Genomic DNA, 26,223 nt, shown 5'->3' on the forward strand with positions numbered 1-26,223 from the left:
GCTCATCTGTTTTGATCCTCTCCTGAGTTATACTATGTCCAAACTTTTTAAAATCTATTCATACTTCAAGGAAATTTTAGTATAGAATAATTTTATATGAGGAAACAAGAATCAGTGAAAAGAACATGGAGTAAAATAAATCTTGTTCAAATCCTACACTGACATTTTCTACTTGTGGAAAAAATAATAAGTGGTGTGTTGATTAAGCATATAGATGCTCAATCCATGGTGTAAAAATTATAAATTAAATATTGTACACAATATTTATATACTTTATATAGTATAAAATGAGAATACTTGGTAGAAGGTATAAGCAAACAGAAATTCTTAACTGCTTGATATATGTTTCTATTTGAGAAAAGATGTTGGTATAAACCAACCTGTCATTTAATTACAATTCAGCTTAAAGAATTGTACCATATCTAGCATCAGAAAGCTAGAGAGATGCATGAGAAACATGAAGGTTATAATACAGGCAGAATGTAAAATGTGGTTCTTTCCTTTAAGAAATTTATGGACTCATTTGACAGCCAGCCATACATCTGAAACAATCACTTCATAATAGAAGGGATGTTATATGAATAGCTACTATTTATTGAGTGCCAAGCATTGTTTAGATGTCTTATAGACATTGTTTATCATTTTATTTATCATCTCAAGCTAACTCTATAAGGTGTTATTATCCCCATGATACAGGTAAGAAAACTAAGTTTCAGGGAGGTGGAACTGACTAGCAAAGTCACTCAACTAATATAATAACAGTGATAGTCAACACTTATGGAGTGTCTACCATGTTCATCTTCAGTGGGACACAGTGATGGATTGGAGAGCACAGGAGATGGCTGATGGCCAGTTTTGCTCCCTGTAGTCCAAGGTCTCAGCAGTGCATTCTCATGGCTGCCACATTCTCTAAAGGACAGAGCCAGACATTTGCCTCAAACCTCTTTTGCAGAGTACCCAGGAATTAATCATTTGCTTTGCCATTGAGCAGACTGAGATTCATCTGAGAGCGATACATAGAAACTGTCCTTTATGTGATTCCAGAACCAAAGCTTGCTTAGAAATATGGTGAGGTCATTGCACCTGTATATTCTGGCTAATTCTCATCTCTATTTTCCTAACACAGTTAAGAATTGAGGTGTGGATTCACTGAGAATGCTATCCAAGCATCAAATTAAGCCTTGGTTAAGTGTCTGCCTGATAAGTCTGACAATAACTATAATGGAGCAATGAGAAGAGTGAAATGGAGATATCTATTATTTATGATATTCTTTTGTTGAGAAATTTATTTCATCATTAATGTATCTGTAGGTGGAAATGTTTTCCTTATGATGGTTGCCTATATAATCTACATGCATTTGATGTAAAATATTTATACCTATGTGAAACAGAAAGTGTACCAATATTCTCTTGAAATTCTCATATATCCCCCTGGCTGCAGTTGCTAGAGGGAAAGACAGAAAATAATCATAGAGAAGGGAGAATTTTGAGCAATGGAGGAGAGTTTTACAAGTGGTCACATCCAAATTCAGTTAAGTCTGGAGCAGCTCTCACCGCAGTCATGGAGGGCGCCTATCTGCAGAAAACTTAAAAGATGAGGTTCTAATTTTTGGGTACTTGTGTAATTTTAGCCTTCCCTTCATTACACTGGTTTTCTTTTTTTGGTATAGTAAATAGAAAAAGAAATAAATATCAGAGCAGTTTTCCCAAGTGTATTCCTTAGAAAATTGGAGTCATATATGTTTAATTGGTGTTATTCAAACAATAAAATTCTAAAACCAAATAAGGCTGTGGAAAAATAGTTTTAAACAAAGTTAAACAGTTTCTTGACTGTAGGATTATTCTCAGCCTTAATTATGCTATTGTAAGGTAAGGCTGTCTAAGCAAGTCATGTATGTCGCATTTCTATGTATACATATATTTCTATGACTCTCCAAGCAAGTCATATATATGTGCATCATGTACAGCCTAACATTTATCCATCTATTCTATGTTTCCACATGAGCTAGAGCTCTTTTTTACAATAACATCTTATGGGTGTCATGCTTTATAGGAAAGCAGTGGGAAATGCGGATTCAGAGTGATAAGTCAACAAAATCTATATAGACTGTATGTGATTTAGTCTGGGTACTTCAGGCTAAGGGTCTCTTCTTTAAGAACCGAGAGTCACCTGGAATGTATAATGTCGGCTCTCTTCTTAGTCTAACATCCTCATATGCGTTAGTTTAAGCCAGCAGAATGTTAAGGTGAGCATTCATCAGGGAGCCCTCATAGAAACAGGTCAAATAAATTCAAGGACTGTTGGAGTATCATTAACAAGAGATACCTGAGTCAGGCCGACTTACCCAGCAATTACAGTTAATAATTTAAGGCTTAGAGAAACACACCCCTGGAAAGCACAGGCAAACACAGCCCTGGTGGGAAGTGCCTGAAGAAAGGCTGTTTGGATAGGACCTGCCAGTCCTACAAAGGGGACCACACAGACTCCTCTGGACTGGGTGTGTCACCCTCGCCAGATCCATTACACAGAAGAATGAAACTGAGGCAGCTGAATGGGCCCTCTGCCACGGCTGCAAAACTTAACCTGTCGTGACTAGCACACTCTTGTGTTATCTCTTGGGACTAGACTCATGCAGCACCCAGTGCTACTTCTCCTCCCCTGCACCATTATTTACAAGACATGTTAATAAGTTTCTTCCCATGAAGTCTATGCCAATGCTCACTCCCACCATCAGAAGAAAAATACTACTTTATCTACTAACTAGAGTCACTAAATCTGCTTTGATTAATAGATTGACCATTTTATTTCTTTTTCTGCAAATTATACATTTCCTTCTTTTGTCCAATTACCTGTTGGACACTTAATTGATGTTGGTTTCTTTCTTTCTTCCTTATTCTACCTTTCTTTCTGAAAAAGTTACCATTTTAGATTCTTCATGGGATAAGTCTTGAATAATTAAGTATAGTACTTGTTTAAGCACAACTGGAACTATGTTTCTACTCCCTCCCACAGTAGAATTATAGAAGATTACACCAAATTTCACTCTTAGAATTCTTTCTGATGACAAAAATATTGACATTTCCATTCCCAGGCAGACCCCAAATGTGGCAGCTTCTAGCAGCAGCATGCTGGATGCTTCTTCTTGGACCTCTATGTGGTTATCACAAGAAAGGAAGCACCACAAATCCTGAAGCTCATATGAATATTGTAAGTCACTCATTAAGGAAAAAACTAAGATAAAGAATTATTAAGTCATCATCATTTTAGTTATAACTGATGTGCTTATCTAGTTTTCAACAATTCTAAATTGCCTAAATCTGTGCCTCCTCCCCTGTTCCTTGACATGGCTAACTAACCTAAGGGTTGAAAGATCTGATTCAAGTTGGGGAGTAATATTCCTTTTCCTGGTAGTTGAGCTACCATCTGATGATGCCTTACTAGAGAACATCAGCCCATACTGGTGATCTCTATAGAGTATCCTTAAGTTCTTCCTGAGTTTTTTTTTTTTCTAGAGCAATTTTTCTTTTTTTAATTTAATAAATCTTTATTGTTCAGATTATTACAATTGTTTCTCCTTTTTCCCCCCATATCTCCCCACCACCCGGTTTCCACCCCCCTCTGTCCTTACCCCCCTCCCCGGTGTCCTTATCCATAGGTGTATGATTTTTGTCCAGTCTCTTCCCATACCCCTCACACAGACACCCCTATCCCCCTTAGAATTATCAATCCACTCCCATGCTATGCCTCTGGTTCTATTATGTTCACCAGTTTATTCTGTTCCTCAGATTTTTAATTCACTTGACTTTTAGATTCACTTGTTGATAGATATGTATTTGTTGTTCATAATTTTTATCTTTACTTTTTTCTTCTTTTTCCTCTTTTTAAAGAATACCTTTCAGCATTTCATATAATACTGGTTTGGTGGTGATGAACTCCTTTAGCTTTTTCTTATCTGTGAAGCTCTTTATCTGCTTTCAATTCTGAATGATAACTTTGCTGGGTAGAGTAGTCTTGGTTGTAGGTTCTTGCTATTCATCACTTTGAATATTTCTTGCCACTCCTGTCTGGCCTGCATAGTTTCTGTTGAGAAATCAGCTGATAATCGTATGGGTGCTCCCTTGTAGGTAACTAACTGTTTTTCTCTTGCTGCTTGTAAGATTCTTTCTTTGTCTTTTGCCCTTGGCATTTTAATTATGATGTGTCTTGGTGTGGTCCTCTTTGGATTCCTTTTGTTTGGGGTTCTGTGCGCTTCCTGGACTTGTAAGTCAATTTCTTTCATCAGGTGGGGGAAGTTTTCGGTCACTATTTCTTCAAATAGGTTTTCAGCGTCTTGCTCTCTCTCTCTTCTTCTGGCACCCCCATAATTCTGATGTTGGTATGCTTGAAGTTGTCCCAGAGGCTTCTTACACTATCTGCAACTTTCTGAATTCTCTTCTCTTCTTGCTTCTCTGGAGGAGTGTCCTTTGCCTCTTTGTATTCCAAATCTTTGAGTTGATTCTTGCGTTCCTCTAGTCTGCTGTTGGGTCTCTGTATAATATTTTTTATTTCAGTCAGTGTATGTTTAATTTCTAGTTGGTCCTTTTTCATATCCTTGAGGGTCTCATTAAATTTATCGGCCTTTTTCATGAAATTCTTGAAAAACCTTATAACCGTGGTTTTGAACTCTATGTCCATTCATTTGTTCTCCTCCATTTCTTTCGTTTGGGATCTGTTTCCTTGCCTCCTCATTTTCGCTGCTTCCCTGAGTTGGTTGGGTAGCTTTGTGTACTAGGTGTCCTATTGGTTCAATGGGTCAGCCTCCCAGTTACCTGAGGTGGACACTCTTGGTGTACCCCTTTGTGGACTGTGTGTACAGCCTTGTTGTAGTTAAGTCTTGATTGTTGTTGGTGTCACTGGGAGCAATTGACCTCCAGGCCAATTGGCTGTGAGGACCCGCTGTGTCTATAACGGAAGAATTGCTGTGCTGGAGACACGTTTATGGGGCAGGACTTGTTCCAGTAGGGCTTTGGTGCTCACTGAGTCTGCCTCTTGAATGTGTCCCTTATGAGAATGGTTGAAATCTGGTGTCGTCTCACACCGACCACTAGATACACTCCAATGGGGTGCAGGTCAGCTACTGTCTGAGGCCCCCCAGCAGGAGCTACAGCAAGAACTACAGTTTTCTCCTCTTTGCTTGGGCGGTTTTGGAGCAGTCTGACTGGAGCTGCAGTTAATTTGGTTAAGCTGCCACAGAACAGGCCATTTATATGCAAAAGCCACTGTGTGGAGCCTGGGCGGGTTTGTAGAGTGTGCGGGGCGGGGTCTCAGGGCGGGGCAGGGCAGGGTCTCAGGGCGTCACTAGGCTAGGGCGTGGCAATCGGTGATGGCTGCCGTCAGCCATCTCTGCCTTTTCACGTTTCCAAGTCCCTGCGTCCTGCGCAATGATTACTGGGCGCACCTCTGCAAAAAAGTCACTCTCACTCTCTGACCCGATGGCCGAGAGTCCAGCTTCTCCCTGTAGGCGTCTGGGTCCCCCGCGTGTCCCCAGAAACTGGATTTCAGAGTGATCAGGAGCTTGTCTCCCTTCGGGTTGAAGAAAAGCCGCGTGCCCAGTCGCCCACCACCAGCCTGATTCGCGCCTCCATACCTCAGCTTTTCAGCGTTGGTGCTCCTTTCTCTTCTTAGTTGTAAATCTCCCACTCAGCCAGCTTTCCCGTGGTTCTGGGTGGTAGACGTTTTGTCTTTTAGTTGTATTTTTGAAATTGTTGTGCGAGGCGGCAGTTGTTTAACTTTGCCGCCATCTTGGTTCAGGCCATCTCTAGAGCAATTTCTGTGATTTGTGAGCTATATTGGTGTACTCTTTTAATTTAGTAAGCCAGAATTGGTTTTGGTTGTTTTTAACCAAAAGTACCTTAACATGCAGGAATTCATACCAGAAGTGGAATGGAATGGAATAGATAGAATGGAATAGTGCCAGGCAAAAAAAAAAAAAAAGACAAATGACCAATGTCTACTGTAGGCTTTATTCTAATGGGATACTCCATATTTCTGTATGCAATTGGACACTATTGATGTCCTTACCCACACCACTTTATATTAGAACTTTAAGGATGGAACTCTCAGTTTTAAAATTAGGGTCTCATCTTTTTTGTTCTTTACAATGTATCCAGCAGGTACCCCTAATCTTCTATCACACTGCTGAACCCACAGTCTATGAATATATGTCCTTAATCCAAATTTTCCTTTCCTCCCATATTCACACACATTTTCTTGTCCTGGTCTAAATGCTTTTTGGCTCTTAATTATTTTGTAATGATAATAAGAATAATGAACATTATAGAGCACTTACTTTGTGCCAGGCACTGTTCTACATTCTTTATGTATGATCCTCACAACAAATCTGTGAAGTTACTATTATTATCTTTATTTTATAGTTGAGGGAAATGAGACCCAGAAAGGTAAAGTAACTTTTCAAAAGTTTCACAGCTAATAAGAGGAAGCATTGGAATCCAGTGTCATATTGTTAGTCTCTCGAGTCTTAGCTTATAACCACTACTTTATGTGGCCCCATATGTATACACACCTCTTGTGTGCCTGGCATGGGTTAATACCTAATTTTGTGTAGGTAACACCTCCATCACTTCACGTAATTGCCATTTCATTTCTGTGGTGAGAACATTTAAGATCTACTCTCTTAGCTATCCTATATAATAAAAGGCTAATATGCAAATTGTCCCCTCGACCGGGAGTTCGACCAGGAGGCGGGGCCGGCCGGCCAACCTCCCACATCTCCTTCCTTTGGCGCTAAACTTACTTTGGCTTTAATTTTTGTCTTTATCGTTTCCTAGTTGTACAACCTCTGACAGATTGTTAATCTTCTGGAAAATTAGTTTTCTTAACGCTAAAAAGGGATATATAGTCAAACTCGATTCTCGAAAGTCATCTTGAACAATTTGTTTTTTGACCAAGTTGTTCACAGAAAAAATGTCTCAGTTGTCCAATCAAACTTCGATTATCAACCTGACAACCCTTTCACGCTGATACCTCAGTATGACAAAAAGCACCTCTCAGGAAACAAAGGAGAGAATACTTTTGTTGCTGTCGAAATAGAATAGTACAGTTTTAAAACATAAAGAGGCGATCAAGAGTGCTAATGTTGCTTAGGGTGTGAAAGAAGCGATGATCACAGGCAATGTTGTTGAGTTGGATAAATGAGAGAGAAGCAGTTAGCTAGTGACAATATTTTGGAGGCAGTGATATATGAACAAGCAAAGATGCTGCAAACTGGTCTGAAAGACACCCCTGGCCTGGACCGAGCACTCAAAGTGATTTCTTTAAGGCTAGTAGGGGCTGGTTCGCTAAAGTTAAGAAAAGCAGTGTTTATTTATAGATTATACAGCACATTAGGCATGCACGTAGATAAGAAAGGTTAAAACAGGGAACATTTGGGCATCTGGAACTGATTAATTCAATTTACATTTTTAATGGGGAAAAATTATTCTGTTTTCGAACAAATTGCTCCTCGAACAGCCTTCCAGAACAAATTAAGTTTGAGAACCAAGGTGCTACTGTAATTCTATCTGAAAGGCTATTTATTGAGGTTAATAAAACGGGGATATAAACCATCTTCTATACAATAAACAATAGTTCTCTTCCTTGTACTGTTGTGGTTGGTATATCTCTTGTTTACCCCTCAAGAGCCACTCTGTATTTTCTTACATTGTTTTCTCTGTCTAAGAGGCTGACCTGTAAGAATAACTAGGACAACAAGCTCCCTTGAACTTTAGTTTTCAGATCGGTTCATACAATGGAAACCCTGAACAGATCAGAAGGAAGGAGGAGAGTGCAATCAGATGAGTTATTGTCCTGGAGGTCACCTTAGGCAGGCTGTCTCTCTGCTAGAGGTCACAGCTCCTCTCAATGTGGCCCTCTGACTTTCTCATTCTGATTCTGGTAACCGCTTCCTCTCATCTCCTTTAAGGTAATAGGGAGGTAACAGCTCACTTGTTACTAGTCTTAAGATACTACACTATTCACCTGTGGCTTCCCTCATTAGATGACCACATAATTTCTTGTCCAAACATTTTGAGAATGAGCTAGTGTGTATTAATAATACCAGGCCAGGAGAACCCAGGATGTATAGTCACCTAACCTTGCCTCACCCATGCTTTGCATGCATCCATCCCCAGTTTAAAACCCTCTTCAAGTTATCCTTATTTTCCTGCTTTATTCTGTCTCAATACATTGGGGAAGAGTAGGCTGTGGCTGAAAGTACTATGTTGCAATGCAGGTATAAAAATCAAGAGATCACAACATAAATTGATATATATTTTTCCTCTTTCCAGAGCCAAATTATTTCTTACTGGGGTTATCCTTATGAAAATTATGATGTTGTGACAAAAGATGGCTATATCCTCGGAATTTACAGGATTCCTCACGGGAGAGGATGTCCAAGAACAGGTAGGGTTTATTTTGTTATGATAGAAATAATGCCTAAAGTAGAGATTTCTCGATGTGCTGATAGCAGAAAAGCAGTTTTTGTCCTAAACAGAGCCGAATGCCTTCCCATCAAAGGAGGAAAAGCATCACCTCCTCCTCTACTATTCTCTTTCATTTGTATAACCCTTTGGAATTTTTTCAGAATTTTCCTATACACTGTTTATTTAGCCTTTTCTTCTTCGCTTTATCCTCCTTCCTAAAAAGCACAAAAAGAAAACTGGTGTTACTCTAGAGATAACTACTTTCCAGCTTAAATCTAGAAACTGAAAAGTCATTTTGATACTTTCTTCTCCCTTACCTCCTATATACAGCCAATCACCAAGATCTATTCATTTTGCCTTCTAAATTTCTTTCTGATTTGCAAACTTCTCTCAACTTCAATATCACTCAAGTGTAGGTTAACACATCATTATCATCTATTGCTTCAACTAGTACAATAGCTTTCTAACCGGTATTATATCAGTTGTAATTAGTCCTCCACCCAAGTCAATGGGATTTTATTTTCTTAAGTAAATCTGACCCTATTAGTTCTATACTTGAACTTAATGCAAGAGCCATTTCTAGCTCCCTGCAATATATGTTGATATCTGTGGAGAAAAGAGGGATCCATTTGGCAAGAACTCTGTACTTTCTTTTCTGATTTTTAGCTCCATTTATTCTTTGGAGTGTTGTATAACAAACTCCCTAACATTAGAAGGGTTAATTATTTAAAGAGACAATCTAAATTGGAATGGTGTTAATTTAACAGAACAATCCACTCCCACAAATAACTCTATTTTTAAAAACTATGTTTTTATTGATTTTTAGGAAGAGAGGAAAGGAGAGGGATGGAAAGACAGAAACATCGATCAGTGGTCTCCTGCACACCCCCTACTGAGGATTGATCCCACAACCTGGCCATGTGCCCTGACCAGGAATTAAACCTGTGACCTCTTGGTTCCTGGTTGACATTCAACTGCTGAGCCACACCGGCCTGGCTACTCTAGTTTCTTTATAAATACTCACGAGGACTTTCTTTTCACAAACTTTTATCTTATGATCTCTGCCAGGTAGCTGCCAAAATGCATGAGATGGAAAGCTGCCTCTATAATGAGAAGCTGCCTGAGGGCTCAGATCAGAGAGAGGTGATAGACTACGGCTGCTATTTGGCGGTACTTAACTTTAGTAGAATTTGGAATACCTCTTCTTTCTGTTTTCTGAAAAGGTGCATAAATGGGCATAGTTCCTTGCTTCCAAGTGGCTGAAGAGTCCATTCTAGCCTACCCAATCTCAGGAAACTGGTGCAACACCAAACGTGACCTTCACAAACCATTTATAAAATTCAAAATAATTCCGGTCACTCCTGTCTCCTCTCTAAGTTTTCAACACCATTTCCCAACTTCCTTCTTTTTCTTTGCTGTTTCTTAGTCAAATTGTTTCCAGTCTACGTTATGAATAGGGCTATTATACCAAATTAACAATTTTATATTGCATAACATTTCACTTAAGTTCTTGAATTTTGCTTTCTGAGAGTGCAAATTAAATTAAGCTGTGCTTGTAAAATCTAGCATAGTGCCTGGCATTCAACAGATGGCATTTTTATGGTTTTTGTTATTATTTTGAGAAAAAGTTAGTTTTGTTATCATATACTCCTTGAGGAATAAAATATTATTAATATAAATAATAATAGAGCAAATATTTATTGTGTTGGACAGTTTTATGTATTTGAATTCTAATTTAATTCTTGTGACTACACTACGAGATAACGTTTTATTATTGCCCATTAAACAGATAAGTGAACTGAGTTAACCATGAAGGTTAATACATAGTAGAATAGATTTTGAACCAGGACAATCTGACTCCAGCTCCTACAGAACAATACAAAACATGATATAAAATCCAAATTTTACAAAGAGAAAAATAAGACATACAGAAGGTAAATAACTTGCCCAAGTAAGTAGTTCAGAAAGGACTAGAACCTAGGTTTGCCTGGCACCAAATTTCATCTCTTCGTGCATATACTACAGGAAGGCAGGAAAGAGACTTTTCTTACAGACACTGAGGAAGTTGACGTGAAATTCTTGTTGCCTGTTTTGCAGATCCAAGGCCTGTTGTGTATTTGCAACATGGCTTAGTTGCATCTGCCACTAACTGGATTTGCAACTTGCCCAACAACAGCTTGGCTTTCCTTCTAGCAGATACTGGTTATGATGTGTGGATGGGGAATAGCCGGGGAAATACCTGGTCCAGAAAACATTTGAAATTCTCACCCAAATCACCAGAATTCTGGGCCTTCAGGTAAGAATATATATATATATAATAAAGTGTGTATTTTGTCATTTATATACGAATGAACACGCTTTGATTTTTTCCTTTTTGTTCAAATGCATCCAATGGAATTCACAAGAAGAAAACGAATATTTCCACCTCTACCCAGACTTTCTTTACAGGCTCTGAAAAAAATGCCCTTATTATTGCATTTATATTTGTTTTTAAAACACCACTTGCTGTACACATGTGTATGCAAAATATATATGCAAAAAAATCAAAACGCAAAGGTCAGCTTTAGAAAGGTTAATTCCAAGACTATGACTGTCCATATGGACCCCAAAAGAACTTGATATAGTGCTTTTATTAAAGAGGAATTGATTGAGAAATGGGACCAGAAACAAGGTTTTAGTTGAAAAGCTTGTGAACCAGACACTCAAATGTTTACTCTCTAAGAAGTGAAAGAACTCTGCCCTCCATCGGTGGACAGTGCTGAAACCTGGCCCTGGAGTCAGGTGTTGGTCATAGGATCAAACCCCAGTATTTGCATATGAGCTAAGAACCATGCCTTGAAGGTCATTAAAGCTGTTTTTCCCTTGGCCTCATTCCTGCCTTATACCTGGAAGTGATTTTGCATTTCCTAATTCCACACCCAGTGCAGTTGTGTCATTGAACTATTGCAAATAACATGATGGTTTCCTACATGAGTGTTTTCCCAATCCCACACCTGAAAAAAAGCACCTGAGGTGATTGATAAATACTCAGATTACCTGAGGTCTTCCCTGACTCAGTGTTTCTTGGCTGAGGTCTGCAAAAACAGTTTGCTTTATTCTAGGTCATTGTTCTTTTTAAGGGAGTTTGGTAAATCTGCTGTAGAATTAAGTGAAATATGACTGGCCTTTTAGGAAAAGCCTTTGTAGACCTTTGCAAATCAGATTTTTCTGATTCCAGTTTCTTAACAATGTTATTTTTGCAATCAAGGTGACATCCTCAAAAGTCACAGAGACCCATAATATCACATATTGACTCTAGTCTTATATTTAAGAAAAGCTAATGTCTGCAATGAATGTGTTTGGATATTTCAGGCCTAACAATGAGATATGTTTTTCCAATTTTGTTGTTTTCTTCTTTCGCAGTTTGGATGAGATGGCTAAATATGATCTTCCAGCCACGATTGATTTTATTGTAGAGAAAACTGGACAGGAGCGACTCTTCTATGTGGGCCACTCCCAAGGCACCACCATCGGTGTGTTTGGGGCAGGTGTGATCTGAGAGTGTCAGAGGACCTTCTTCCATATTTATGACAGGGGTCAGGATTTATTCCCTCTGTGTAGTCTCTAGCTTGGGGACTTGAGGTGGGAAACCATTTCCTCTGGCTGATTTTTGAAGATTAAATGAAACAAGGACCACAGCAGTGATTTCTTTTCCCATTGGACTAAATCTATGTAGATTCATAATTATGCCAGAAGGATTATTTATAATTCTCTCATAATACATAAACATATTTATTATGAGAGAATTATTCATTTATGTGCACAACAAACAATTTCCAGACACCGGGTTAGAAGTAAATATGATATACATCTTTCCTTTAAAGATCTCGTAGTCTAGAGAAGACACCAAAAGGAGAGCAGAAAATTACAAATCCCACTGATTATGTGCCACAATTAGTGTGCCTTTCACTTCCCAGGGTGCACTGGGCTAGGCTGGATGTGGATAGGGCCATGCCTCAAAGCCATGAGACACTTCACTCTTTTCACTGCTCCCCATTCAGCTACAGACCTCAACAATGCTAACAGCATTTCCCCCAGTCTCTTTTCTATATCTTAATCCTAATTAGGTTTCCAGTATAAAGCAGGTCTTTATATGCCTGTCCTATACTATGCATTTTACATACATTCTCTCATTGAAAACTACAGACATGTGAAACCATTCTCATCTATATTTTACAAATGGCTGAATATAGAGATCCTTTCTAATGGTGATACTGCCAAATAATATGTATGTATTTTAACCTTCGAAAGAATCATTCTATGAGGATTCTATTTTCCACATTTATAGCTTAAGAAAACTGAGACTTATACAGGGTAGATAATGTACCCAAGTCTTCACACAGCTGGTGAATGGGAAGCCAAAATTATAGCTTTGTTTGTCTGTCTGATACTAAAGACTATGGTTGAGCAAGAATAGACCTCGGAGTTTACCTAGACATGCCCCACAAAGGATATTTGAACCCTCTCTGCAACTCTTGTCCTCTCTGGGGACAGAAAACACTATTCTGAATTAGCCAATTCCATTCTTGAGAAATTTAGAAAATCCTTTCTACAAATGGTGTTTACTCTGAGTTATTTTGTATTTGTTTTGTTGTTGTTAATATAATACTTCTGCTATCATTTAAAATAAATTAAGAATTGTTATAAACTAGTATCTTTTTTTTCTTTCAGCTTTCATAGCATTCTCTACAAATCCAGAGCTGGCTAAAAGGATTAAAATATTTTTTGCATTGGCTCCAGTCATTACAGTGAAATACACCCACAGTCCTATGAGAAAATTAACAAATCTTTCCAGAGAAGCAGTCAAGGTATGTGACTTCCCTAAGTTTAAACCTATAGAACAAAAACTAGCTCTGTTCCCACTGATTTCAATAGAAGGAAACCAAATGACATTTTACAAACCTCTGAGACTATAATAGGTGTTGGAGGTATTCGTGTAAGCTTATTGATGATGTCCAATTTTAGTAATAGAGTTCAGGGGGCTCACTCTGATGCCATTCTACCCTATTATCTTCATCAATGTCTTCTCTCTCATGTATGTTATTCCTCAATTACAGATAAAGCAAATGCTGAATTGAGTAATTGATTTGTTTAATTCTAGTAGGTTAAATTTCTCCCCAGTGGCCACTGGTTTCTGAGGGGCAGTATAGAGCAGTGGTTGAGATCACAGCATGAAGCCAGATGGGGTCTTTGACCCCAGATTTTTCTATTAGCTGATAGCTAACTAAACTGATCGTTTATCAAGGAGAATTGGTCTATGTGTGTTGGTGTGTTTTCCTGTTGCATATTAATATGGCTTCTCCCCTAGTAGACAAAAGGTAATCACAGTGTATAATTGAAATCAATGATTTCAATGAAAGCAAATAAAGCTGAGACAATTTTTATAGAATACAGGGATTTGGGTTGGTAAAAAAAATAATAATAATAATAAGCAAATTAACCTATGCTGAGTCAATTCTATACTTACACAACCCAGAAACACAATAGCAGGAAAACCACTAAGGAACATGGAAAATGCTCACATTTCCCTCTTGTACCATAGAGATTCAGCCTAGACTGGACCCTATGCTGGGTAAATAGCTTGCTAATTTATTTTAGCATTTCCACACAGTTAAGAGATATTTTGAGATGGTGGGCTCTTCCTATTTTTCTCAATTTGTACAGCTCTGCTTCAGCCTTTCACATGTTTTGTTATAACGGTGGTGTAGTGCAGTTCAATTCAATTCTGTGAAAATATATCTAGGAGCTACTATTTCAAAAGCATAGCATCAGAAAAATGGCTATGTCTATAAAGATACATTCAGCTGATTGATATGACTGAAAATTAGGGTGCATGCGAGAGTTGTGGTATACCTGACTAAGGGACAGTAGGGGACAGTAAATGGAAAGCAGTTGTGTCATGTTAAGGAGTTTAGATTTTTGTTCTGTTAGTAATGGGAAGCCAATGAGGTATGTTAAGCAGAGAAGTGGCTTGATCAGTTTTGTAGTTTTAGAAAGGCTGCCCTGAAAAAGCTTTAACTCCAATAGAGGAGCTACCACATGTGACCCACTAATTCCCAATTCTCTCTCTTTTCTCTAAATTGTAGCTTGCTTTGACCCTTTGCTTTTTTACATATTATCTACAATAATAAGGATTATTAATATTGTCTTTATTTCTTAAAAGAAGAACTTGAGTCTCAGAGAGGCTAAGCATTCTGTCCCAAATCACCTAGCAAAATGGATGACAGAACCAGAATTTGAATCCAGATCCGATCAGGCCATCCATGGTCAGTGCTCTTTTCATATGTTGTCATTTTCCATGACAATCTGAAGAAGTCTGTCTTGAATCTTTATGCAGCCATACCGGCTATTGATTCCAGTATGTAGCTAGTTATGGAGCTCAGCAGGCTATTGAATCCAGTCCATGTTCTGTTTGGCCAGCCATGTGCCCTGGGATGGGGCCATGTGCGCAGAATAAAAGGGGAGAGGGCTTTTCTAATTCTCACACAGGTATCAAAAGAGTTAATAGAAGAAGCATATCTCTATGTGACAAACATGCCCCCTCCAGAACAAACTTGGAATTACAGTGACAAGTCAGCATGTTTACCACTCTCCAAGTGGATGCCATATGGCTAGTTAGTCTACATTATTACCCTCCCTTTTAGGTTAAAAGAGCAATTATTTATTCTTGGGTAAATGTGTGGTAGTTTAGCTGAGTCATTCATGCATGGACATAGAAGTGGAGTCAAGTCAGTGCTAATTCACTCTGTCTTTAGGAAAGTCAACTGTCAGAACAAAGAACAAGGACCCCTTATGATAGATATAACCTCTTTCTTCGATCGTATTTTCATGGTTGATTACTCTCTGAATTGGCTGTTTTCTTTCACATGAATGTTCTGCCAAGTGTGGATGACAAAGATTATGGTAAATGAAAAACAAAAATGTCCACTAAGTAAAATCAGATCCTGCCTTCTACTTTAATTAACTTATTCCTGAGGAGATCTATTTAGGTTATCACACTTGAGAACATAGATGTCAACATTCTTTTAAAAGATAGGTACTATTATTAAATTACCATGTAGACAGTTACATAGGAAGAGTTACAATTTGTTAAGTGGATTAACCCACTGATTAGGACAAAGTGAATAGAGGCCAGAATAAATTAGATAATTTCTGCAATGGTTAATTATTGTTTGCCAAACCTAAAGAAGTATGATTTCAATGAGTTTAACATATTGTAGCCTCTCCCTTCTTTCCTTATTTCCTCCCTCCCTCTCTCTCTCTGGCACAAAGGGTTATATTAAGTCATGACATATCATATACTTCATTAATATTCCATGGAATATAAGATATTCCATTGAATGAAGATTACCTTTAACTGTATAAGGTAACTATTTTTTAAGCTCAGAATTTAACAAATTATAACCAGTAGGAATTTACTAGATCTAGTTTACCAGAGATAGTGTAAGACATTGAAGTATATTCGTGCAATAAAAGTAAATGCTAGTTATTTTTGTCCTTTAGTTATAACTGCCAGTTAATGAAGGATTCCAGGAGAGAGATATGACAGTTTGTTTGTTTTTTACTATAAATGGATGTTTCCAAAAGTTTTAAGAATAACAAGAAATCTTTTCAGCTTTATATCTAGTTTATTATCCTAAGATTATAAAACTAGTTATTATTTTTAAAAAGGCAAGATTGCACTTATATGCAAGGAGTTTAGATATTAATTTATGTTTTAATTTCAAGGATTCTTAAAGTTCAAAAGATAAGTTAAACTCACTTGTAACATTGCTTGAAATTCCACTAATAGAGATTCATTTCTTTGGGTTCAGTTTTTGCCTCTAGAGTTCATTAAAAGATTCTGCAAGGAATGACTCTTTAAGTCTGTGTCAGTCACTAAATATAATAATAACATTGTATTTGGAATGTTTACTGGTTTCTAGAAAATGCACAAGGTGCCTTTTAAACATGAACTATTATCTTCACAGCAGTCCTACTTAGTGCATATTAAGTTTCCATTTTATAGTTGAGAAATTTCAGGGTAATAGCAAGTAAATACTTTCCTAAGGTATAAGAGACAGAGTCCAAAATCAAACCAAAGTATCCCTTACTCCAAAGACTTAACAGTGTTCTATGGGAACTAGTTTCTTAAGGGACGTTACAAAAATACTCCAAGTAAAGGATCTTGGGAAAAGAGTTGAGTTGGGAGAACTACAAGGACAAAATTTAACAGAACTCCCGGTTTCACTGAGTTATACGTACTAAGCAGATGTCATCTTCTGTCTAGTACTTATCTGAATTACCACTCATTTCCCACTCTTGACATACACATCTATGAAATTTGATTGTGTCTTAAATTGAACTTGCAGGTGTTATTTGGTGACAAGATGTTCTCTCCTCATACATTACTTGAACAATTCATTGCCACCAAAGTGTGCAACCGGAAGCTATTTCATCGTATTTGCAGCAACTTCCTATTTTCTTTTTGTGGATTTGATCCAAAAAACTTAAACATGGTACGTATAAATACTTGGATTGGGAAAGAAATTGTTTTGTTAAACAGCAGTTAGGAGATTTCATTCTCAATTGCATACAAACTACATTCAAAGTCTGCTTTTTTGTCTTTGGAAATGTAATTAGCATGTTCATGGCTTCCCACCAAAGCAGAGTCTACCTGCTTTAGTAGGAGGATTTGAGAAGAAGGTTTTTTGCTGAAAATTCTCATCAACTCTTGCTAGTGGCCAAAGCACCACATTGAAAAGTCCTTCACTTTGACTATGGCTATGGTTTTGAAATTTATCTTGCTGTGCTTGAGCCCTATCTCTGACCTACTGAAGTAGAATTTTAGGGAGTGAGCTCAGGCATCTCTATTTTTTTTTAAATCAATTTTTTACTTTCATAAGTGATGTGAAAATGGCCATTTTGTGAGCCACTTCTTTAACCCAAAGGGATAAGGGAGTGGCTCTTCAATGATAGCTATACATTCACTGTTTAAGGGGTACTGAGAGGAATAAATGTTAGAGTTCTTGTCCAGTCCTTTCCAACTTAACTGAGATCCTTTCCTTTTTTTTTAGTTAACACTAGCTGACCCAACGAGTGGGAATGGGAAAGAGAGGAAGTTATTGTTTATTCCCCAGCCAGGGAGGAGATATGTTTGAAACAAAGCTGAAGCTGATTTCCACCTATGTCACAAATTCTGCCCAGACACTTGTATCCCTCTGTCAGTGGAAAGCACTGATTAAATTTATCACTTTCTTTGCTTTCAATCTTTCCTTATGAAAGATTGTTTATGCAAAACATGCCTTAGCGACTGCCTTTTCACATTCTTAGGGAATCTATGCTTGCCTATCACTTTGATGGAAGCATTTCATGTAGGTAAAGGTAAGTAAAAAGACCCTTAAGCAAACTCAATAGAGGTAATTTCAAAAGCACCCACTCAACATGGTTTGAGAGTTTGCTAAAGAAAGACTTCGCAAAATAACACAGTAGAACATAAATTGGGGGGCCCTTGTTGTATACTTATATAGTCAGAATGCCTTTTTTCCCCTCACTATTGGGGACTGGACTATGGAATATTACAATGCCTGCAAGAATGTTTATTTTAGTACAGTATAACCAGGAATACCTACGTAGAGCACTTGTAGAACTTTGAAAAATACACATGTCCAGAACTCATTCTTAGAGATTTTAATATTGATTCTAGGTTTGGGTAACTCATAAGTAGTTGTATTTTTTTTTTAGCTCCAAGATGTTTCTGATGTTAACTTTGGTGGAAAATAACTTTTTGTATACTAAAAAAATGCAATTGAAATTATGAAAAAAAATCAAGGGTTTTTAAAATTCAGAATAAATTTAAAAGTTAATGGAGGTTAAAATATTGGATGGATTGTGCCCCACAAACTTTCAAAGAGCCCTGCAGAATATTACCACATTTTAAAAAACAGATGACAAAGGCAACATTCAGATTTGTTCTCAATGTCTTCCAATGAACAACTTTCTCGGAATGTCTTTTGGGACATGACATTGGGTGAAGAAGAAGGTCAATGACTTCTTGTCATCTTAGACCTGTCCCAGGTGGGACTGGAAAGAAAAGATGTATTACCTTTTGTCGTTGACTAGTGGGATGCCCTCTGTGGGATCTATGAGACCCTGCTCAGGACAGAAGAACAGAGCTAAGGGAAGGGAAAGTTCATAAAGATGGGCTTTTTTGGTTAATGAGTCTTCAGAGGGTATGCTATATGTTTATTCCTAAAAGAAAAACAGAGAAAAGATATTCAAATTTACTTGTGATGTTATTATATGATGAGCCTTCAAATGAGACATAATCTCTTTACTTTACAGAGTCGCTTGGATGTTTATTTGGCACAGAGTCCTGCAGGAACATCTGTTCAGAACATGCTACACTGGGCCCAGGTACATGCTTTCTGTTTCTGATATGAGGCACACACATCTCTGCAAGATCCCCAAGGAGCACTCCCCGAGAACTCCCTGCAGGGTTTTGCAGGCACCTGCCACTGTCCAGTTGATGTTCCTAGAATCAGCATAAACTCGTGCTGATTTCCTTTATTCCCTTCTAGTCTTCACATCTTCAGTGTCTGGAGTTTGGCCTTGGTTCCTAGACATATTCACTAATTCTGATCCTTAGATTACTCCGAACTGCTTTTTCTAGGAAAACTTGTATTTCCTCCTCTTGGAAATCACCAGCTTTAATAGAACTTTATATGCCATGATATAGACTATTTCACCCTCCAGTTGGCATATAGGCCATTTCAGAGTGTGAAAATAATTCAGAGAAATAATTCAGAGAAAATTAAATATTAGGGAGGGATTAAAATAGATTAATGTTGTCTATTTTTACCCTCAGCTTTGTGTGTGTGGGTATTACTCTATTACTCAATATTTGACAAGCTCAAAGATAAGTGAAATTCAATTAGTATAGTTGTCTGACCCAAGTGTGTGTGTGTGTGTGTGTGTGTGTGTGTGTGTGTGTGTGTGTGTGTGTGTGAAAGAGAGAGAGAGAGAGAGAGAGAGAGAGAGAGAGAGAGAGAGAGAAAGAGAGAGAGAGAGAGAGAGAGAGAGAGAGAGAGAGAGAGAGAGAAGGTATTTCTCAAAGTTTTAATATAGCTGAGATCCGTATGAATTTGCATTTTAACCTACACCCTGTTCTTTGTTTTAAAATTTAGAATCACTGCTATAGATAGCCTGACACACTAGTTGAGAGTTTCTGAAATTCTTTGAAGAGTTCTACCTCCAGGAGATAAGCCTTCACATTCAAATAGGGGAAAAAAGTTTGAGTCATAGGGCCTCCTACTGGTGAGGAGACAGAGACTCTCTGATGGGCATGACCTTTCAGGCAATACAACTTCAATTTCATATTTATTGAGCATTTACTATGTGTTCTTCTGCTATTTATGTACATGGTTTCATTCAGTATCATCAAATTCATTCTCATAACAATCTTTCAATAATGACATTGATATCTCCATTCTACAGATGGAAGCTCCTCCAGTTGCAGACTCCTCCCTGGCCTGGGCCCCTGGTTGGGGCTCATGCAAGAGGCAACCAATCGATGTGTTTCTCTCAATCGATATTTCTCTCTGTCTTTCCCTCTCTCCTCCACTCTCTAAATAGCCAATTCCTTACACATGCACAGCTGACTTTTCTTAAAACGTACCCTTCTCTGGCAGGAAGTCCTTTTTAGGATAGAAATCAAGGTGGGGGATAAAATATTTGGTCATAAGTTACATAGACAAAGATGCAGATGATGGTAGTAATATTAGTGAAAAGAGATTTGTTGAATATTTCTAAGTGCTACACGTTTTCATGCATTGCCCTATTTAATCTTCACAACCTACAAGAAGAATATTATTGTCATTCCTATTTCACAGGTGAGAAGATAGGTTTAGAGAAGATAAAGATCTTGTCCTGGACCACCGGTTCAATATTCCGTTAAGCCTTGATTCAAACCGGGTCTGTTTGATGCTAGAATCCAAGTTCCTAGCTAGTACAGTCTATTGCTTCCCATTGCTGAAAATTTGCAGAATTTCAATAACAAAAGGTTGTTGCCTTGGTCAATATAAATCTGATGGGAATCATTTAAAACTAAAAATCAAGTTTAAATCAATGGTTGTGAAAAAAAAACCTTAGAGCCCTAGCCAATTTGGCTCAGTGAATAGAGCGTAGGCCTGTGAACCAGAGGGTCCTGGGTTCGATTCCGGTCAAGAGCATGTACCTCAGTTGCAGGCTTCTCCCTGGCCCAGTCCCCTGGTCGGGGCTCATGCAGGAGGCAACCAATTGATGTGTTTCTCTCACATCAATATTTCTCTCTGTCTTTCCTTCTCTCTTCCACTCTCTAAATATCAATAGAAAAATATCCTTGGGTTAGGATAAATAAATGACTAAACACACACACACACACACACACACACACAAACACACAAAAAAAAACAAACCTTTAGAGTAGTCAGAGAATAATTTAATGAAGTGCTTGATGTAAAGGTAAAAATTATCTGAAATTATCTGTCTCTTCTAATCTGCATGGGTGGCAAATAACAGGAAAAGGAACCCCTAGGTGTATGAATCTTTCTATTCCAATATCTGATCTAAAATTAAAATGCAAACATAGGCATGCATGGCGCCTCAGACATGCAGCCTGTGGCCACATTACTGATAAGGCGGCTGGATGTTTGGCCTTGCAGACAAAAGGACACAGCCATGCCACACCTCTCACAAGAAGCACTGAGAAGTTCTATGAATAAACATTCCTTCCAATAGTAACAAATTTGTTTAAGAATAGTGAGTAACATTATAATATCCTAGTCCACCTGATAAGGATAATAAGGTTTAAAGTTGTTTAAGAATAATGGCGGTCATTTTTTAATGTAGGAGTTACATAGGTGGTGCCTTTAAAAATTATGTATAAAAATTGCTTAAGCCAAGATATTTAAGAATCATTCCATTCAGCATCTTTTAAAAAAATGTCTGTATATAGCATTGTAACACTTAAAGGCATTGCTGTCTGAGGATTTTCATTGGAAAATTATAGCCGGGGGGGAATATAAGCTTGATTTTTATTATTTGGCTTATTACTCTTTATGGAATTTTCTCATGTGCTAAAGAGTAGAACATACTGTCAATCTTCTCTGTGTATTTCTTGTTTACTGTCTCTAAACGTATGTTTTTATATCATTTTAATGTGTTTATTCTTTTTATTTTATTATAGGCGGTTAATTCTGGTCTGTTCCAAGCTTATGATTGGGGAAACCCTTATCAGAACATGATACACTTCCAGCAGGTATGATAATAACAATCATCAGTTGCATACTGCAAATGAACTAATAAATATAGGGTGGGGCAAAAGTAGGTTTACAGTTGTGAGTATGCAAAACAGTTTATTCTTGTATTATCATCATTCATCATATTATTTTCATATGAACAACTATAAACCTAATTTTGTCCCACCCTGTATAGTATCCACTTATTAAGCACTTACTAGGTCCCAAACTATGCCAGATATTTTATGTAGATCAGATGTTACTTATTGGTTTCTTACCATGTGCTATATCATTTTTGATCTTCACAATGACCTTGCAAGGCTCAGAGAGATTAGGTAAATTGTCGAAATTATTTAGCTAGTAAAGAACAAAATATGATCTAGGGGTTTCTGGATGTAAAGTCCATTCTTCTTCCACTATCTTCTCAAAGAGAGAGAGAGAGAGAGAGAGAGAGAGAGAGAGAGAGAGAGAGAAGGAGAAGAAGAAGAAGAAGAAGAAGAAGAAGAAGAAGAAGAAGAAGAAAGAACTCTTAGCATTTGAGACCATATTTTAAAGAGAGAAATAAAGATACATAATTTATGTTTCTAGAGCATATTCTCTGACTTCTTATCCATCTCTCATAAAATGAGCTAACACTATCTTATTAGTTCTTGGAAAGTCATTTGCTATTCATTTTTTTAAAAAACAATAAAGGATAATTAAAGATACACCAGACAGAAATATTCCCCTCAGGAAGAAGCAGTGCTATCAGCCAGAGAATGGTATGTCAAGATATTTCCTGACATTATGTGTGAAAACCTGGTAGGGTACATGCCTAGGTTGTGGGCTTGATCCCCAGTAGGAGGTGTTCAAGAGGCAGCAGATCAATTTTTTCTCTCTCTCTCCCCTTCTCACTTCCTCTCTGTCTCTCTCTCTCTCTAAAACATAATAATAATATTAAAATAAAATAATTTCAAAAAGATACAAGGGTTTTACAAATCAGGGCTGAGGAAATTTGGAAACTTTTTGACTAGCAAATTTAAAGTGCCACCATATTAACTACAACAGAACAAATGCATAACTTAACTGGTGTGAAAAATCTGATTTTCCTCTAAACTGCTATGGTTATGTGTGTGTAAGTGGGTATGCCCAAACACACAAACATGCTATGTCAAAGTACCATTTACTCTTGTAATTAACCGATTCCCTGCTTTAGCAAGAGTATATAGCTGCCTCAGGAAAAGCTGTTAGATGATGGCCTCACCATGTGAGACTCAGATACCTGTTTGTATGAGACCTGACTCACAGGTATTAGCTTTATCATTATGCTTGCAGATTCTGTTTTTTAAAATGGTGATTCATGTTTTGCTATGAAGAGTTTGTGTAGGACTTTGGGAAAAAATAAGAAAAACCCAAACAAACTGAGGGTAAACTGTTTGCATTTTTAAAAGCAATAAACATAGTCAGGACTATAAGTAATAACACTATAAATTATTCATGTGTAATTACCAAAGTAATCACCAATCTTTTACTACTAAGAAAGTTAAAAAAAAAAATTTCTTGGCCAAAAGACACCATGTATCACTTGGATCCTAATTTTAATATTCCTTTTTGCTTTGCCATCTTTCTAGTTTCCCCCATTCATCCTTAGCAGGATATTAAATCATTGCGGTAAAGGTATTCTGATTTCAGGGGCTCTTCAGATCCCCTCTGTGTCCTACAGTTTGCTAATATTTGTTGCTGCCTCTGTGTTGTGTTGTCATGTATTCTTTATCTGTGTCTTTGCATTTGAATATGTATGCTTTCTATTATTCTACTGAAAAGATTATAGAGTCAGAAAAAGCATGCCTCTTCTTTCATCAGTTGCACTTTGCATTTGAGCCCCTGGACCAGGCTTTCCTGAGTCCACCCCCGCTTTGCATGCACTGCTGGTCAGTGCTAACCTGCACTCATTTCCTTCCCTGCCCTTCACATTGCCTTGGCATAACCACACATTCTCGTTTACCACTTGGTCCTAAGCTCAGGTCCAATGCCTCCCAGTATGATGGGTAGAGGTGATGTGCTATAAATAGGCAGTAATGCAGAGACACAGACACCAACCCATCAATTAGCAGTAACATCTGGAATGACTATAGCAGTGTGCTCTGCCTGAATATCACCCTACAAAGAGAATGAATGCAGGGGGCATAGTCGCTAAGTTGGGTCTCCCTCAGGCATATTTCTAGTTCTCTAAGAAACCTCTCTCTAGCCAAGGTTTCCTAAGGATCCTACCTCTTTGTCCACATTACAGTGCCTTCTTAATCTTGCTGCCAAAATGAACTATGGTATATTCCTCTGCTCAGGCTGAGATTTAAAAAAAAATACCATAACTGAGTTGCTTAAACAACAGAAATGTATTTGTCACAGTTCTGGAAGTTGGAAGTCTGAGAACAGGGCGGCAGCCTAGTCAGGCTCTGGGGAGGGCTCCCTTTGGCTTGCCGAGCGCCTCCTCCTTGCTATGTGCTCACATGGTCTTTCCACGGTGTATGCTCTTGGAGAGAGAAAGAGACCTCTGTCTCCCCTCCTTACAAGGCCATCAATTCTATTGGATTAGAACCCCATTTAACCTAATCACCTCCTAAAAGCCTTATCTCCAAATACAATCACATTTGGGATAGGGTTTCAACATGTGAATTTAGAGGGAAAACAAGTTAGTCCATAGCGGATGGTAAAAGTTAAGACTTTCAGTTGCAAGTAGCAGAAACAAACTCTATTATACTGCTTTACTGAACTAAAAAGTATAATGGTAAACTCACAATAGCCAGGAACTTAAACACTGGCATTGGGGCTCGCCCTCTCTTGCCTTTTCTCTCTCAATTCTGCTTTCATATGCTGTTTCCATTCTTAAGTTCTTTCCAAGATAGTAGTAGTAGGATGGTGACTGATATATCTAGCTCACACATTTCTTCCAACTACAAACCCAAAGAAAAAGGCAGTATTTTTCTTAATAGCTCTGGCAAAAAGTTCCAGAGAGAACTCGGGCCCTGCTTTAGTCATCTATATATATATAAAAGCCTAAGCAACTGTTCGACTGTTCGACTGGTAGCTATAACACACACTGACCACCAGGGTGCAGACGCTCCAACCAGTAGATTAGCTTGCTGTTGGGGTCCGGCTGATCGGGACTGGGTGAGATGGGCGGGACACACCCTGGAGCCCTCCCGCGGTCCCTCCTGGGCCCAATCGTGCACTGGTGGGGTCCCTTGGCCTGGCCTGCACCCTCTCATAATCCTGGATCCCTTGGGGGATGTCGGAGAGCCACAGGCCAGGCCGAGGGACCCCACCAGTGCATAAATCTGTGCACCGGGCCTGTAGTCTCATATAATCATTGTGGCCAGAAGAATGAAGAACGAATTGTCCAGGCCTGATCACCTGGACTACCCTGGAACTGGGGGAGTGGAATTTGTCAAATCAGCATGGAGTGGTGTTACCAGAAAGAAGGAGGCAGGGAAAACTTGCCAGGCCCGATTTTTTTGTAACAGGCTGGCTTTTTAACATCGTATTTCCAATGTGTGTTTTTATGTACGGTCTCTATGCTCCCTGAAGAGGCTGCTCAAATGTCAATAATTCCCTGGGCCCAGACTTCTGCATATGTGGAGGGCTATTTATATTTGTCCTATTTTATCCCATCCAAAATTTTGTTTAAAAAGGACACATTCCCAGTCCAAGTGCTACTAGAAAGATGGCCCCCCGAAGAAATGTGTCCCTTTTCTCTAGGATCCTTTTCTATTTCCCCAAAAATGCAAATAAAAAATATAATGGTTGTCTCTTTAAATTTACAATTCATATTTTTGCACTAAAGTGTTTTCAAGTAAATTTAACATTTTAATGTTTACATATCATTAAGTGTATCCTAACTGCATATTTTTAACATTTAAAGTACATGCTTAAAAACTGATTTTGTCACTTCTCTAATGTGATTTTTTTTTGTGAAAACTCTTCTTTTTTCTCTCCCTCTCTTTAATTGCATTTAGTTTACACCTCCCTTATACAACGTTACTAAGATGGAAGTGCCAACAGCAATGTGGAGTGGTGGACATGACAGTGTGGCTGATCCCAGGGACATTGAAAATGTACTCCCAAACATTACCAGACTTATTTATTACAAATTTATTCCACACTACAATCATGTGGATTTTTACCTTGGACAGGATGCACCCCAGGAAATTTACCAAGACCTAATTAGAATGATGGAGAACTATTTCTAAAACCAAGCACCTTTTTCTAAGCAAGCAAGTTTTCATGATAATAATGTGGCACACAGACCCAAAGGTAACCCCTCCAATGATTTTTACCTCCTCATGTCCATGCATTTGTGTAGCTCACCTTCCTTGAGTTAGGGAGGCACCTGAGACTTGTTCCTAGAATTGGCAAAGGTGATGGGATGGCACACTCTTAATTAGATTATGTTTATGGCAAAGGTGCTGGGATGTCATTCTCCGATTACTTT

General features: G+C 38.1%; 1 protein-coding gene across 2 annotated transcripts; it reads left to right on the plus strand.

The window, feature by feature from the left end:
• Positions 1 to 3,088: 3,088 nt before the first annotated feature.
• LOC103296395 (lipase member K) lies at positions 3,089 to 25,982 on the plus strand. 2 transcript variants are annotated; one of them, XM_008152978.3, is made up of 9 exons: positions 3,089 to 3,208; positions 8,326 to 8,440; positions 10,558 to 10,756; positions 11,863 to 11,972; positions 13,171 to 13,307; positions 16,851 to 16,997; positions 18,823 to 18,894; positions 21,704 to 21,775; positions 25,748 to 25,982. In XM_008152978.3, exons 1-9 carry the CDS (start codon positions 3,104 to 3,106, stop codon positions 25,979 to 25,981), a joined length of 1,191 nt encoding a protein of 396 aa, XP_008151200.2. In that variant the 5' UTR covers positions 3,089 to 3,103; the 3' UTR covers position 25,982. The 2 variants fall into 2 exon arrangements, with proteins under 2 accessions (XP_008151200.2, XP_054584930.1); XM_054728955.1 differs by having other exon boundaries at positions 3,104 to 3,208; positions 10,657 to 10,756.
• Positions 25,983 to 26,223: the final 241 nt, after the last annotated feature.

This window comes from Eptesicus fuscus, chromosome 17 (genome assembly GCF_027574615.1).
Source record: "Eptesicus fuscus isolate TK198812 chromosome 17, DD_ASM_mEF_20220401, whole genome shotgun sequence".
NCBI classification, from domain to species: Eukaryota; Metazoa; Chordata; class Mammalia; order Chiroptera; family Vespertilionidae; genus Eptesicus; species Eptesicus fuscus.